Source organism: Megalobrama amblycephala, linkage group LG4 (assembly GCF_018812025.1).
Source record: "Megalobrama amblycephala isolate DHTTF-2021 linkage group LG4, ASM1881202v1, whole genome shotgun sequence".
Lineage (NCBI taxonomy): Eukaryota > Metazoa > Chordata > Actinopteri > Cypriniformes > Xenocyprididae > Megalobrama > Megalobrama amblycephala.
Genome location: NC_063047.1, coordinates 35,583,098 through 35,600,096, shown reverse-complemented (window position 1 = coordinate 35,600,096; position 16,999 = coordinate 35,583,098). Strand labels below are relative to the sequence as shown.

The 16,999-nt window shown below is 38.3% G+C and overlaps 3 protein-coding genes across 4 annotated transcripts in view; all 3 read right to left on the bottom strand.

Moving 5' to 3' along the window:
• dmrt1 (doublesex and mab-3 related transcription factor 1) overlaps positions 1-16,999 on the bottom strand; it is a 64,139-nt gene that overhangs the window by 3,541 nt on the left and 43,599 nt on the right. The gene's annotated exons all lie outside the window — the stretch shown is intronic.
• dmrt2a (doublesex and mab-3 related transcription factor 2a) lies at positions 4,593-11,273 on the bottom strand. Of its 2 annotated transcripts, XM_048189083.1 has the most exons (4): positions 7,882-11,273; positions 7,232-7,594; positions 6,914-7,016; positions 4,593-5,988 (listed from the first exon to the last, which is right to left on the bottom strand). In XM_048189083.1, exons 2-4 carry the CDS (start codon positions 7,568-7,570, stop codon positions 4,898-4,900), a joined length of 1,533 nt encoding a protein of 510 aa, XP_048045040.1. In that variant the 5' UTR covers positions 7,571-7,594; positions 7,882-11,273; the 3' UTR covers positions 4,593-4,897. The 2 variants fall into 2 exon arrangements, with proteins under 2 accessions (XP_048045040.1, XP_048045041.1); XM_048189084.1 differs by lacking the exon at positions 7,882-11,273 and having other exon boundaries at positions 7,232-7,608.
• On the bottom strand, positions 12,492-16,422 carry dmrt3a (doublesex and mab-3 related transcription factor 3a). Its single transcript, XM_048189085.1, has 2 exons — positions 15,133-16,422; positions 12,492-13,878 (listed from the first exon to the last, which is right to left on the bottom strand). The coding sequence occupies exons 1-2, from the start codon at positions 15,509-15,511 to the stop codon at positions 12,908-12,910; spliced, it is 1,350 nt and encodes a 449-aa protein (XP_048045042.1). The 5' UTR covers positions 15,512-16,422; the 3' UTR covers positions 12,492-12,907.

Here is a 16,999-nt window from a genome sequence, read left to right as displayed (position 1 = left end):
ACATTATATAATCACTTTGGAAAGGAAGTACCGCGGTAGGGCGAAAAACTTCATCTAATTTTCTCCTCCAACTTCAAAATCGTCCGATATCGTTGTTTTACCTTTTTTTTTAAAGGGTGTTTAGCTTAATCTTTGCACGTTCGCTTTGTAGACACTGGATCGTTACTTCCGCCTACGTCACGTGTGACCTTTGTAACGTGATTACGTCATGCGTGTGGATCGCAGTGCAGTGCAAGACGAGCATTTGTGGTTAAAAAGTATATACATTTTTATTATTTTTTTTTTTTTTTAGAAAATGACATCGTTTTACTAGATAAGACCCTTATTCCTCGTCTGGGATCGTGTATAGTGTGTTGAAACTGCAATTTGGACCTTCAACCCGTTGAACCTCACTGAAGTCCACTAGAAGGAGAAAAATCCTGGAATGTTTTCCTCAAAAACCTTAATTTCTTTTCAACTGAAGAAAGAAAGACATGAACATCTTAGATGACATGGAGGTGAGTAAATTATAAGGAAATTTTCATTCAGAAGTGAACTAATCCTCTTTTCTTCTTTTTATAAAAAATTTTTTCAGGGTTCTTTGACGAATAAAAAGTTCAAAAGAACAGCATTTATTTGAAATAGACCTTTTGTAACAATAAAAAGTGACTTTGCAGTCACTTTTGATCACTTTAATGTGTTCTTGCTGAATAAAAATAATAATTTCCTTAAAAAAAAACGTACTGATCCCAAACGTATGAACGATACTGTATCTTTCTGTTTCAATTATATGCAACAAATCAGCAAAACAAGCTTTTATTAGACTAAACAGCACATTAGAACAGGTCAAAGTTTATTTTCGATTAGCAATGTTGTCGTCTCTGGATTTAGCATGGCATCATTCCTCAGCTCTCATGCTAGGACACTGTAAATGAGCCTAAGCGAAGATCTTTGAAAATGACTTTTGCAGTAAAATCTGACATCCCTCTCCAAGGATTTCCATACAATTTCCATGTTCCTTTCAGAATCGCAAATTAAGACCATGCATTGCTGGATACAGAAGATAGTTTGCTGCTCTTGTACACACAAAACACTCCGGCTAAAATGACGCAAAATGCCCCTCAACAATAACAGTCGAATGAGCGATACAAAAACATGCAACGGACATACATGCCAAGGCCAACCAGGACGGATCAAGACGAAATGTTGTTACAGGCAGCGCTTTACAAACATTCAGATTTACAAGCATTTGCATTGAACTTGAGGCGATTTGCTTATCTACTTGAATGTCTTGGAAATGTTGCGAACAAACTACGACGAAAAACGAGAGCTTAAAATCAGGAGCACAGCGAGGAGGTCAGGACTGTACTATTGTTTGGATCCATGTAAATAATACCTTTGAATAAATACCACAAGCGCAACATGGCTTGGCTTCGATATGAACATCTGAAAGTGATATTCATTTGTACTCCGCTTCACAATTCACACGCTCCCTGACTTGTCACTTTGGCTGATTACTTTATGAACCTGTCATGAAAGGGAGGAGGTGGCATTCTCAGCATTGTTTGTTTAGGGAAAACCTCTTGATATACTCAGCTGTTATTTAGTGGAGAATACAGTGAATGTTGTAAAAGAAAGAGTTGTTTGTTCATGTGTTGCAACGCTGACAGAGAGGGGTAAGTGAAAGGAAGGAGAAAAGAAAAACATCCCACAGGTGTTAATGTTATAAACCTGCCCGACAAGGTTCCGCCATGGAAACACAGAGGATGATGGTAGTTTGTGTGCGAGTGTGTGAGCAGACACAACTTCAACTACCCGCATTAACTTCATCAGCTGTCAGCTTAGCAAACGTGGTAATTAAGAGCCGCAAATTTGACAAAAGCTTCTGCGCTACACATTTCTTATTATATTACATGTTGCCTTGCAGGAATTCCACACAAAAGCTGCTGGTACTGAAATGAGGGTAACAAATTGGGATCCTGCCCCTTTCGTTCATGCGTTGGTGAAAGCCAATGCAAAATATACAGCACGCCATTTATTTCGCATGTCAAAATAACCTTGTGACTTCCCTGTGTTAAGGTTCGCATGCTCTTCGACTTAATATGTGTTAAATGAGCGGCGTCTCGCAGCGAGGCCTCGGCCTGTGTGCTGTGCAACCGAGGCGACAAAGTCAACAGATTGAGAGATGGGTTTGTTCTGCACCTGGGGAGGAACGAGTGAAAAAGAAGGTGCGAGGTGGGACAATGACGTGGCCTGGCCAGTTTGAGTTGTCCTCACTTACTCTGGCCAGACAAATGTTTTGGGTGTAAACCGTGCAGCAATGCAAATGAACAGAAGTGCATTTTCATTGTTTTATTGATGCTGCACAAAACATTTTCATTAGTACTTTTGTCTTGTTTTCTAGTAAAAAAAAATATCTTAACATTCTTAAAATAAGATAAGATTTTTTTTTCTAACCCTATATTAACAAATAGTTTTTGGTTTAGTTTTAAGCATAAATCCAACTACTGTATATTTAGTGAGGTTTATGATTAAAAGATTACTTATACATTCTCAAGTAAAAATTTTGTTTTATGAGTGCTATTTTAAAAAACAAAACAAAAAAATACTAATAAAAAATGTGATCTTTTTTGGAGTGAGTGGTGTTTTTCTGCATTTAGATAATAAACTGTCTTGCCTGATGTTTTTGTCTATCTCACTCTTGCTAATCTGATCGCTTTAAAATATTAGTCCTGAAAGACAAAACTGCTCGTTTCACATAAATTGCATTATCATACTTACTCCTAAGCTCTGCTTAAAGGGATAGTTCACCCAAAAATGAAAATTCTGTCATCATTTACTCACCCTCAAGTTGTTCCAGACCTGTATACATTTCTTTCTTCTGCTGAACATAAAGAAAGATATTTTGAAGAATGTGGGAAACTGAACGGTTCTGGGGCACCATTGACTTCCATAGTATTTTTTTCCACCTACTATGGAAGTCAGTGGTGCTCCAAATTGGCCTGGTTACAAACTTTCTTCAAAATATCTTCCTTTGTTTATACAGGTTATGAACAACTTGAGGGTGAGTAAATGATGACAGAATTTTCATTTTTGGGTGAACTATCCCTTTAAGGAAATATCAATTAAATAATATAAATTGCGTTCCAAATGTGCTAGCAGCCGTTTCGGAACAGATAGGTTAACTTAGACTGACATAAGGATCTAGTAAAAGGAACTGAACAAACATGCTGGCAATGCTAGTGATGGCACTTTGCTAATGTGCTAAATCTGACACTATGGGAACAGGGCTCATCAGTCTTGATGACAACAGCAGATCCAGTGTCCTACTGTTACAATCGACCCTCACTGGCTTCAGTATATTTGAACTCAGAAGCTTCTCCTACTGTTGCAAAATTACTGACCCATTTTCCACATCGCAAGGGTATTTACAGAAAATGTTTACAGTAACTAAGTAAAGAGATAACAGGTAAAATGAGCACAGAACAACCTTCTATAGTGATACAGATAATGTGATCATTTGTTTCTTGATTGTCTTACCAGGATATACATTCTTCCTAAGAAAGCTGAATTTGACTAACAGAACAGCTGTAGTCAATCTATAATTTCATGCTAGCTTCTCAGTGGTTTTAGGAGATATCGTGCAGAGGGCTTTCCTAAGAGACTATTCCCTGCTCCATTTGAAGCCAGAAATGATTCCATCTGAACCAATGAACTGTACAATGAGCATTTAAACTATAATGTCTCAGTCTTATGTTGTTAACATTTATTGGGTCCATTTACAATCATTTCACATGTAGTTTGGAAATTTCATTTTAATAGGCAGACTAAAATAACGCTCGGGGTTTATTTCACATGATAGAATGCCTTAATGTAGTAAAGTATAATTTGTTAACTTTCTTTTTCTTCCTTTAGCTGTCATTTTTTTAATTCTCTGCATGCGTCATCTTCAGAATACAATTGCTGCATTTACACACTTCACAGCATAATCTGACGTCAGCTAAAGCTAAATGTTAAAAAGAGTGAATTGTAAAAGGGATTTCACAATTTATGGACTTCTCATGTTTCTTTCAGCGACATCTGTGATACATGTAGACAATTAATGTCTTGAGCAGGTGCTCCATATTTGCACATAAAGTGGAATAATTAAACAAAATCATTTAAACTTTTAGATTAACACACATAGTTACTATATAAACTTAATGGCCAGTGTAAATGGTTGCCTCTCTAACAATGTACACAAAAAGCTCATTGTCAATTTAATTCAGACAGATGAGTAAGAATCACGTTTATATAGCTGCAGATTTACATTGACTCTAAAATGTAACGACAAAAAAAGTGTTGCTGTTTCTCTGTAAAAGCCTCAATCCAGAATCTAATTAAAAAGAAATGAAAGGCTTGAACACCTCAAGCAATTGTTTGCTCAAATTTATCAGTCATTCAAATATTCTATTTATATATCGTTTTTTAACTTTGTATGCATATTTTAAATTAACTGTTGTTTTTTCCCCCGATTTGTTTGCCTTGATTAAATCTTAGATTGCATATAAACAAATTACTTTTATGTCAAAATAATACCACAGTAACAAAGTATGGTTGGAACATGGGACATCTTAAAATATTTAAAAATTTCATTTTATTTAAAGTAGCAAAATTATCATTTACATTTAAATAATCTGCACATTATGATGTATTATAATATACAACATGCATGTCTTAAATGGTATGTACATTTTTATATATACAGACGTGTGGAAAAAAAAAAAAAAAAAAAACAGATGCTTAGATTAATGCTAGGATCATTTTTCTGACATTTCTTTTTCTAAATGTCCAAATATGCGTGCGAATAAATATACAATCAGTAGAAAGTAAGCATCTACTTTAAAAATTCTTCTTTTTTTCTTTTTAGCAGGAAGCCTTACTGAGATGTCCGATTTAAAGAAAGCGCAGGTCTTTTTAATATGGCTTCCACTGAGAATGACAGAGACTCTCCTGAGGTGACCTTGTTGCTCCACGGCTTTGCTACAAAGTCCTTTCCCGCTCTCTCTGAGCTTTTGAGTCCCACTGTGTCTTTGGCTGTACCCTCCCTGAACTTTTTTGCTGCTTCCTCTAGCAGTTCCTTACAGTACGGCCTATTCATCTCCGCATTCTTGTCATTCAGTGTCTGCTGTATGAGCGAATGGAAGGAGTTGAGTTTCATGGACAGCGTGTGCTTGGCAGCGTCTTTGCTCATGTTGTTGATCACATGCTCATGGCTCCCTGCATGTGGAGGTACATTTGGGAAAGCTTGTCCATACGCCCTCTTAGGAGGCGAGAAGGCTGAACGGGCACTTCCGTTCTGGCCGAGTCCCGTCTGAGCCTCTCTGGGCCCCGGCTGGAGGTCACAGGGCTCTGGAGCCACTCGAGACCCCTCGAGCCTGGACGCGGCTGCCTCGTGCTCTGGCGGGTGGCTCTCAGTGGAGCTCATCATCTTTGGATCCCAAACAGCTCCAGGTTTCAAGTTCTGGACTGCGGTGGCGTTCAAGAGGCATTGCTGGTATAACAGGGCATCGCTAATACTGCTGCTGCCCCGCGGCCACATTACGAAGCGCGGCGAGAGCGGGTATTGGCGATAGGTGGTCGCTACGCTGACGTTAGAGGAGATGAGCTCCACGTTAGCTGTCGTCCCACCTGTGGCAGCATACTGCAGGGACAGATCCAGACAGCCAGGCAGAAAGCCACAGAGGTCTTTGGGAGAAGGTTCAACCGTGGATGGGGCCGAGGAGGATGAGAAGGCTGTCTTGTAGGAGTTATACTCGGAAGCATGGACCATATTGCCGGGAAGAAAGAGTGAGGCAGAGCTGGACTGGCTGGACTCGAGAAGCTCCCGTTCTTTATATTCTCGTTCTAGCATGATAGTCTCCAGCTCCTTGTCGGCAAAGGCTCGTCTCTTTCTCATGCGGTCGCTCAGTGGAGGGGGCAAAGCGGGACTGGCACCTAGATATGGGTCATTTTGCACTGGACGATATCCTGTGAACGAAGAAGATTCATTTGGTTTAATTTATATAGAACAACAGACCGGATTTATGACACATTTTTTTTCTGTTGATTTACTGTGAAGTATTTCTAAATTAGTTTTAAACAAAAACATGTTTTTGTTCAATTTAAGTTTTTTTCATGAATAATATCATGCATATATATATATATATATATATGAAGACTTCCATGGCAAAAGCCTCTAAAAGCCACCTTGGTCAAAAATGAGATAATGGTTCTGAGTAAATGCTCTCCACACATATTATACTTTCTTCAAATTCTTTCACTTCAAACCCTCCAAATTCCAGCCTCAGCCCAATCAAATGTACTGGTACTTAGGTAAAAACCTATACATAAGAGCCTGATAAAAATGCTAATTTTAAAGAAAAACTTCAGACAGACTTACAGGCTTGCATCTGAATTATTCATGTGATATATATATATATATATATATATATATATATATAATTTATTAGTAAGAAGCTTATGCCATGAAAATATCCAGAGAGGAACCAAGTGAATTCATTTGATATTTTTTATTTTATTTTTTTTAATAATATCATGCACAGATTTTTTTAAGGTGTTTTATATATAATAAAATATATATTTTTTATTTTTGTTAATAATATCATGCGCATTTTTTTTAGGTGTTATATATATATATATATATATATATTAGTAAGTTAAACATGCTGTATTTAAAAGAAGCTTACACCATGAAAATATCCAGAGAGGAACCGAGTGAATTAATTTGAAATGGACAGAAGTCCAAGAAAGGCTGAGAGAAGAGGAGAAAAGAGGGGTAAAATTAGTTTTAAAAAGAAGGGAAAAGTGTGATAGATCAATTTTGAGCTTTATATAAGAAGTGTGGAAGAGTTCTCAATTTGTACATGCAGTTTGTTTTTATATTTTTACCCACCTTCTAAAATACTTTTTGCCAGCATGGTCGATGGACGGATGTGTCGCTGATAGATACTTCGTCTTTCCACTGGTATTTGCTTCCCAGATATTCCCTTTTTGTCCTAAAATTGTTGTAAACATGACATTTAGCTCTAAAAAGTACGTTTTTTTTTCTGTAGTAATGCAGTAATGTTTTGATCTGACTGACAACATTCAGAAAAGTCTGCCTGCTCACTGTTTTGTTTCACATTTCGCCATTCAATTTTGCTTCCTCAATTTTATATTCATTACAATAAATAGTGTTTCAGGAGCAATGTATTAGTTTGCGCGCACTCACCTCTGTCGCTTGCTGTCTCCGCAGGGCCACTTGAGCAGCCATTACGCGCTGCCTCTCCACCACCAGAAGGCAGTTTGCACACTGGCAGTCTCTCCATCGGCAGAATCTCTTGTGCCCCTTAAGACAAGACACTACGCCGTGGTTCCTACAACGGGCGCATTTCGGAGTGCGGCTCAGTTTGCGCTGGTCCCCAGACCCGAGGTTTAAGCGGCTGGGTTTGTCATCGTCTTTGGACCCCGCTTCGTCCTCGCCGGTGCCGGTGAACACCGCCTGATCGTCGCTCTCTGTTTCCAGGCCCTCCACATCGATCTCAAACTCCGTGCCCGACAGATCCGTCATTTTCAGAACGCGTGTGAATAGATGCTGTCCAGAAGAAAAGATGACAAAATAGTAAATTATTTTAAATCTATAATAAATTATTTCAAATAATTTCATTTCTACTTGGGTTTTTAAAGAGTCAGATTAGATTTGCATCAATTAAATCCAAAGTGGTTGAAAATTTTAAAGAACTAATCAAGGTAGCTTGTAACTTTAATTTTACTTTAATAAATAAATAAATCAACAATTAAACGCATATTCTGGTTTTTTACAGCATATTTATTTCACGTAATTTCTGTAGCATTCAGACTTCCTTTGTAATAGACACTTACCTTTCCCAATAAAGGATGAGTGAATATCCAACAGTCTTTATAGTTTTCTCCTCTCCCAGAGATGCTGAAGCGATAAGACGAGCTGTTACAAAGTAAATTAGGCCACCTTCAATTTTTTTTCAGTCAGCAACATTTAGACTACCTGATCTGTCACTGAAATGTGCTGAGAGTCTCTCTCAGCCTTTCAACTCTAAGATCCGCGCAGCAAATCTGGCACAGCCAATGGGGAAGCTCCCCTCGCAGAGAGCCAATCAGGAAACGGTGTGTGACACTACATCCCGATTGGATTCATGTGAACGGCGCTTCCCAGTTGGCTGGAGTCGAATCGCTCTCTAAACTAAGTTCTTAATGGGCTGAAGTTACAAATAAAACATTTCTAGGAAACTATCAATTAATCACGGAAGACAGTGGGGGTTCACGTATAGTTTCAACCCCACGTGTCTCGGCTTATTAATGTATTATTTATTGCTAAGACTTACAACTCCATTACATTAAATTATTTGTACCGCTTAGAAACGACAGTGAGTGATATTAATAAAATAGTATTTAATAAAATAAATAAGTTAATTAAAAACTTGACACTCTGGCAGATGCTTAAATAAAGGAATTTGAATATTTGGTGAAGTTGCATTTATTGCACTTGCATATTTTTGGACAACTGAATTATGAAGTTTATTTAATTATAAGCAAACGCGTATTTGCAAGTTACGTTGTAATATTTCGTTAATGTGCTCGCAGTGGCTAAAGTAACCACTAATTGACAATATTCAAATTACAGTTGGTGAATGCAAAAAAAATTCATTTTTATTCAAATGCACCTAACAGCGTTGCCATACAGGTGTTTTTTGTTTTTGTTTGTTTGCTTTAAGATGTGTATACCTATTCTTTTTAGCAAGATTCATTTTACATTTTTAAATAATTATCTTAAAACTTTGATTAGAAAATTACTTAAAATGTTTAATACATTTGTCTATTCATAGGCCTAATTCTTTTATAATTGTAATGATTAGAAGCGGTTGTCTGACAAATGAGTTTGGCTGCTAACAAGACACTAGATCTCTTGTTACACCAATTCATATCTTTCTGAGTTGCTGTTGACACTGCACAACCCTTCGGGGATGCATTTAAACACTGTTTTCAACTTTTCAAGATTGAGCGTGATATGACAGTTGACACAACAAGCGATACTTAAAAAAACATTGACTAAGCATGCGGGAGTGCTACACAAAACACAATTCTCTTTGTCCCGATCGACCTACCATGTGTGATGTTTCTCAAAACAAAGTAAAATCAACTGACACTAAAGAATGTCACAGCTACTGTCCATGATGGCTTTGCTCTATACAGTCAGCAGCATATGCGGGACGTGCACGGGAGAGTAAAGCTTAGCCTAAATCAACGACAAATATGTGCTTGGACTTTGCATACAATTATGTGCTGCGTGATGTGAAGAAATGTCTGGTTGTATTTCAATATCTTGCATGTAACAATGGTATTAAAAAAAATAATGTATATTATAACTTGTAAAATAATTATAATGCACCTTATTAAAGGCGCCGTGTTCATTTCATCACAAATAAAAACGAGGATATGAGGGATAGATCAGTGTTTCCCAACCCTGTTCCTCCGTGGAGGCACACCAACACTACACATTTTCAAACTCTTCCTGATCTCTAAGACCAGAAATAGATATCCAAATATCCAAAATGTGCACTGATTGTGTGCCTACAGACCTGGGAAACACTGATATAGCCTAGACCTATATTCCATTCGACGAATTATGCTGTTTTAAGTTTTTTTTTTGTGTATCGTACAGTACATACACGGGTCTTTAGATGCCTTTTTAATTTCGCGTCAGCTGAATAATCGACTGAACAGCCTGTAGGCTACATCTCCCACAGCCTCGTTTTCGTTCGCGAAAAAATAAATAGCTAATAGGAAATTTTGTTCGTCTATATTTTTTAATATAGGCCTATCTATATATTAAACAATAACAACAACAACAAATTATTAATATATTAGTCGTAAAGGGACGAGACTAATTTGTTACTTATTGCCTCGTGAACCTCCCCTTTAAATTCCTTAAGCACACGTTATGACAATGTGGGGATTAGAATGACATTTTCATTTAAGGTAAGCAGAATGGTATAGGGTGATTTTGGTTGGGCCTAATTGTCTGGTCTTGTCTGTTTCTCACATGTGGTGAAGATGTTTGCCGTGCAGGTGCAGCTTTGCCACTCGCCCTTCTTCCCTCTTAATTTATTAGCAAGGTTACGGCCAGCTATCCCAACTGCTACCCAGGGTGCAATTTCCCTTTGTGGAATGCTTTGATCTTCTCTGTTGCCTTCTTCTAAACGCATATGACAATGCCAAATGGAGAAAAGAAAAAAAAATCGGAGTGTGTTTATTGTTTACTTATCTTTATAGCCTACGTAAAGGCCTAGGGCTATCCTACGCAAGCGGTTGTTTTATTCCGCAGAAATAACCTTTTTTTTTTTTTTCTTTTTTTTTTTATATATTTCCCATATGTAGGCTATTTATAAGCTGTGTTTGTTTGCAGATTAGCTTGTGTTGGGAAATGAGGGCTTTATGTTTTTATGCCTGCATCGTTTAGGATTCATGTTATACAATAGTTTACTTTCTATTACAGTAAAATGCAGGTCCATCATGGTTAAAACGCCTTCAGACACGTTCGAGGATATTTATTTAGGCTATACAACCAATGTGTGACAAGCCAATCGCGTCCAAGTTTCTGGTTTGGTTGAGGGTGTGTCACATGTTAGCAAACACACTGCAATGTAACCTGAGCGGAGTGTAGAGACAAGAAACTTGCGCGTTCACTGAATCCCTGTTATGTTAATTAGCATTTGAAGACGCTTGATGGATTGGTAACACGTGCAACTTGCTGAACGCTTAACCACTCATAATTTGTCTGTCCGGTTGATGTATACGAGAACACAGGGCCGTGTTGACTTAGAGGCACAGATTCAAATGTCAACATTAAAAGCTGTCGCTCGGTTAAGTCAATAGATGTGTTAAATAGAAGTGCAACACCTGCACACTCGAGCGACCGCTGGTTTAGCATTACATATACGTTTATAAACACTATGAAACCTAAACAGGGCGTCTTAAACAAGCAACAAGTCACAATACATCGCCACTGCGGGTTATGTCGTTCTAAATCTAGACCATATGAATGTAGCAGGCTATTATATTGTCGGGTACGTCAGTACCTCAGACGCTGAATATGTTCTGTTTGACATATTTGCATAACTTGTGTCAGATTGTAGGCCTTGATAGCAAATTATAACTTCTATGACGTCGTGACTTTTTTTGTAGCTACGCAATCACAAGGTGACAGTATTGAGTCATTACCGATTCCTGCACAAAAAGCACTTTCACAGGGGCGGTAAGGCATTAAAACAATATTTCGATTATCGATATTATTAATAATAATAATAATAAATTAGGAATTATATAATTTAGAATTTGACAGATGATGGAACAATTCTTGCTTTTTTACATTAAGGATGAAATTCACCGTGAATGATTTTAGATTCATTTGATTTTATGTTTCCCATAAGATCTAATTCTAATCGGACACTCGAAAAAAGTTCTTTATTGGCATCCATGGTTCCATGAAGAACTTTTAAAAACAATGGAACATTTCCACTAAGATTCTTTAAAGTGGAAAAAGGGTCTTTTAAACTTCTTCACATTAAGTAAACAATGGGTTCAAGATCTGTTCACTGAAAGGTTCTTCAATGGCACTGGTTTGGAAAAAAAAACTTTTTGGAACCTTTTATTTTTTTTAGAGTGAAACATATTAGCCTTTATTGTTAGCTAGATGTGTATGTTACGTATTTACGAATAATAACACTAAAAACAGGAATCAGGCATATTTTTGAAGATTTTTTTTCTTCTTTGGGTCAGTAGTCACGAAATTGTGTATTGTTAAAAAGGTCCACTGGATGGCGCAGTTAGCTCATTTTTCTGCTCATTTCATTGAGAAACGCAAATAATTTGATCCATTAAAAATACTTTTTTGAAAAAAACCTTTGTTCATTTTTAATCACGTTTTTTTTACATTGACATTAACGTAAACCATCAGATAATAAACAGCAAATGTTATTTAATTATGAATGACTGGTTCAAAACAAAATAAAGAGGACGATAACAATTGGTATTATTAGTGGTAGGCTATAGGCTTAATTATATATTAAAGAACTATATAGCCTTACAGCTGTACTTACTGCATTAATGTTCTTTGCAGGAGGCAAGGGGCTGAATTGGTAGTGGATTAAATGAGACAAGATGGTAGGTATTCCTTTTACATTTTTTATTCTAATGAGTTGCCTACTGAATTGTCATTTTCTTCTAAAAAAAACAAACAAACAAACAAAACAAATCCATGCCTTTTAGTTTTTAATTCAAAAGAGTTGCTGTATTATGTTGTTTCTCTTTCTTACTTTGAAGATATATTCTGTTTTCTTAAAACAAATCCTAATAAATAAATGCCTAATTTATTACCTAATGCTGTTTTTGAAAATGATAAATGTTTGTTTTGCAGATATCTAATGCATGTTTGCTTCAGGTAAACACAATGACAATAACAGTTCATAGAAGGTTTATTTGCCATATTTTTACATGCAGGACTGCTGGAATATTTTTATTTTATTTATTTGTTACAATAAATCGTTATCAATGGTACATTTCATGCAAAGTGGAAATAGAGATCACTGTGCTCAAATATATTAAGTTATTCAGATTTTTTGGTCAAATAATAGTACCTTAATGAATTCCCCCCCCCCCCCCCCCAAATTAAAGCTAATGTTATTCCACACATGATTAAGTTGGCACAACAACCTCTGGTAGAAATACAATACCTCAAGTAAAGCAATGTATATCTTTTCATTGCGCTCCTAGACGAGCAGTGTCTCTTTTGTATCATTTCAAGAAGCCATTTGAAATGCATTTCAGTGCTTGTTTCCCATCCTCCTATTGAAAGCGCTGGAGTGAGCAGAAGTTAGGAGGAAGTATTCAGGATCCTGGAGTCTGAGGAGTCAGATCTTTCATCATACTCCTCATCTGCAGCGTACATGCTCTGTTTGGCAATGACAGGGCAGCTCTCCTCCTGGATGCTGATCCGATGCTCCTCGGTGGGTCTGCTGGTGAGGAGCGGTGAGCTGCGGATCACTCCGGCCGAGGGGCCTGAGAACGGCGGGATATACTGTGAGCGCAGCTGATACTGTTGCTGTAACGTCATGGTATTCCACAGAGTCACATCGTTGTGCACGAAGGGCCCGGCTTGGCCACGGCTCAACGAATTCCTCAGCATGAGGGGGTATCGAGGCGGCTGGGGGAAGCCGTGCTGTAGCGGCATGCTAAGAGGGCCTGGTACAACTCCACCAGAAGGCTCTGAGGAGAAGCGCAGGGAATCGGGAACACGGAAGGCCGAACCGACCGACCACTTGGAAGACGAGACAGGGTAAGAGCTCAGCGGGTGCTCAAAAAGGTGGCCGTTTGACGGGAGAACCAGGGCATCCGAGTTCTCAGACAGGATCTTTTCTGGTTTCATTGTGGAACGGCTGGACAGCAGAATCTCGATGGCTCCAACCAGGTCCCCACCGCAGCCTTTCAGGATGAGCTCCAGGACAGCTGGTTTGTGGGCTGGGAAGATCTTCTTCAGGACCTCCAGTGGAGGTCGGTTTGCCCTCAGACTGAAAGGAAGAGATACAGAGCCTGAGAGGCCTTCGATGAGGAGGTTGGGCTCAGGAGAGTACTTGGGGTTGTCAGCTTTGGGCTCTGGCTCAGTGCAGGATTTAGACAGGCTAAAGCGGGACTCCTCGAGCTGGGGAGTCGGGTCTGACGTGTCAGGGGTGCAACACAAATTAGGTTTAGACTCCTCAGGGGAGCTGACTGGTTCTGGTTCTCTGTCACTGGCACTACCTCCGTTCTCTCCACCAGACTGCTCACCAGACAGATCCTCGTTTAGGTCTGGAGAACACACAGACACACACACACACACACACACACACACACACACACACACAAGCACAGACTTCATTAACATACTGTACATTAAAAGATGGTAATATAGTGATGCTGCATCTGCATTATGATTTAAAAAAAAAAAAAAATCTAAATGATTATGAAACCACCAGTCTAATAGCTAAATGTAAATTTTAATTTCAATCTTTAAAGGTCTGATAATTTACAGGCATCTCATACAGAAGTCCAGCAAAAATTCTGACTCGCTATACCTTCTCAAACACTGTCCGATTCTGCAGACTGGAAGTGCAACATTCAGGTTATCGAGCTGTCAGCACTCCTGTGATTTATAATGGGCGACTTTATTAACTGTTCGCATAAAAACGCTGACGCGGTGGCACTGAGAAATCTGTTGTCGATTCCACTTCACTACAGTTTTGCAAACTGATTACTTTAGAAACATTTTACATTCATTTGGACTTGCTTTGCATTTCAGCTTGACCTCTTCCGAAATGATCGGCAGGGCCTGTCCTGTTACATGTGATGTGCATCTTTCAAACGATCCAAATTCATCATCTCACCGAAATACGACGATTTCGTTCGGCTTCATGTCTGAAATATTTAAGTTCTAATTATTCCTGACTAAATAATTTAGCAGAACTTTCAGGTTTGGGATGCTGCCATTTTAATCTCACATGAAAAAAAAAAAGTTGGTCCAATAAACGTGTTTGCGATGGTTAAAATATCAGGAACAACACTATAATTAATAGCCTATATACCTACAATAATATTTCAATAAGAACAAAATTAACTAGCTATATAGGCCTAAGTTTATTTTTCCGGGTCAGGAAAATAGGTTATACTTCCAGGAAACAAAAATGCCCGCATTATGCTTTATCAAGTTGTCTCAATCAGTAAGATTGTTGCTACGTGCAAAGATTATTTTTGTAAGATATTTGTGATAATTATGTTTTTATTGTTGCGAACATTAACGTGACAATGTTATTTCAAAGGTATTGTGGTTTAAAACTCTAGGCATGATCTCGTTTATCCTACTCTATAATATGTATATTTTAAATAATAGTTAAATTTTGTAACAACAATAAAATAACAGGCAAATTATAGCTAATTATTAAAATAAAACGATTAATAACAAATCATTTGAAAGAACCTCCCAACACGCAAAACGCTTGTGTTGCTAAAACGAAGTTTTCCTGAGTAAAATGTCTAAAACATTGCGTTACTTGTGTAAGCGGTTACCTTGCGGTGGTTTTGGGGTCACTGTCTCTGTGCTCCAGCGGAGGTCTATGTCGCTTGTTCGTGGGTTGTTCTGATCCCCGCTCCCCACCGTGATGCCAGGCAGCGCTCTCAGTGACTCCGGGATCAAACTCTCCAAACTCTCGTTCGCCTGCTGCCTCCTCAACGCCACCTGAGCCGCCATGACCCGCTGGCGCTCGATTATTAGAATACATTTCTCGCAAGTGCAGTCCTTAAAACGGCAGTAACGCTTGTGCCCTTTCAGCCAGGAGAGCACCCCGTGGTTCCTGCAGCGGGCACATTTGGGGGTCCTCTGGAGGGGTGCTCTCGGCTGGGACACCGGGCCCCCCATGTAGAGGTAGGGCGATCCGTAGCCATTCATTTCTCAAGTCGTTTCCAGAGGTGCCAGAGGCGCAAGTGCATCAGATAAGCAGTAGAGGAAGAGTGCTGTCAAGTATAGTGAAGAGATCAAGCCCCTCTACTGCTCGCTACACTCGTGATGAGAGGTGTTGACTCTTTAAGACGAGGATCCACCTTTCGCCCCGCAATAAAGAAGTGCATCAGGCGATCTGACACGCACTAACGAGTAACTTCTATTTCTCACATCACTGTCACGAGCCATTTACATCCCCCTGATACTGGATGGAGGGAGGAAGTCTCGCTTTTTTCTAATTACAAATAGAGTTTAAGCAATATCTTACCGATATGCAAACTTTTAATACAAATACCCTACAGATTTACTATTTTTAAGTGTTTTAAGCAGCGTGGGAATTATGTCTGATCTGTTAAAACTTGGAGCTCTTATAAGGAAGTCCAAATAAAAGGTTGAAGGTGTCTCAAAAGTTTGTAGCCATAGCAACTTGGCTGCTTGAGCTCTGGCAGTTAGGATCTGCATGATACATTATGATTTTACTAGGCTTTACATTTACTGTAACACAAGTAGGCTATATCACGAACAATGTTTTGCTTAAAGTAGTTTGGCTAACTTTTGTCAGAATCCAATCGGCTGCATTAGACAAACTTCAGTAGGCTACATTTAGCGAAATATCGAAAATTAGGCTATTGACAGTAATTAATCCTAAAACGCCGACTTCCATAAAAGTCATTGAATAATGCGCATTATTTTAAATAATCTCTCTAATTGAATCAACTCTATAATTGTTTTTCGCTATATTTTTATAGGCCTGGTACGCGTAAAAGAGAATTAAATAATATTAATAATAATAATCCACCATAATGTTCATTGGTTGTTTGAAATCGGACCCACAGCGATTTTTCAACATATGAGTTTTTTTAGGAGTGCAGTAGCCTAATTTAAAAAATTAAGTGGGAATGTAGAAAATAATTCACATAACTGCTGTGCGCTTTTCATGAAAATCCTGCAACCGCTTTGGTATTTAGTTTAACCACACGCTGTGAATTCGAATTAAACACAGGCGACAATAATATGGTGGTTTGCATTTGAATGAGCTCTTAACTTATTCCCATGAAAAATGTTGAATAGTCCGACATGCATGCGAGTTAATTGGGCAATATAATTTGGACTTGTACCAAATGAGTTTTGGAAGGATCAGATGAAAAAAAAAAAAAAAAAAAAAAAAAAAAAAATGAATTGAATCAAGTGAAGTGGGAGATGTCATCTACATTAAACAGGCCTATTTTGTTTTGTGCCCACAGTAAACATACACAGACTTTAAATGCAATTTGGCGCGCGATGTGGGTGTAAATTGCAGCACACCTTTTTTAAAATGATGCCCATCGCTTTTAGAGTCCAGTGAAACTCAACACCGGGCACCCTCGAGTCCCGTTTCAGTTCCTAAATGGGTTTATTCAAGCACGTAATGGGATCCCGGCAGCACAACTTTGAGAA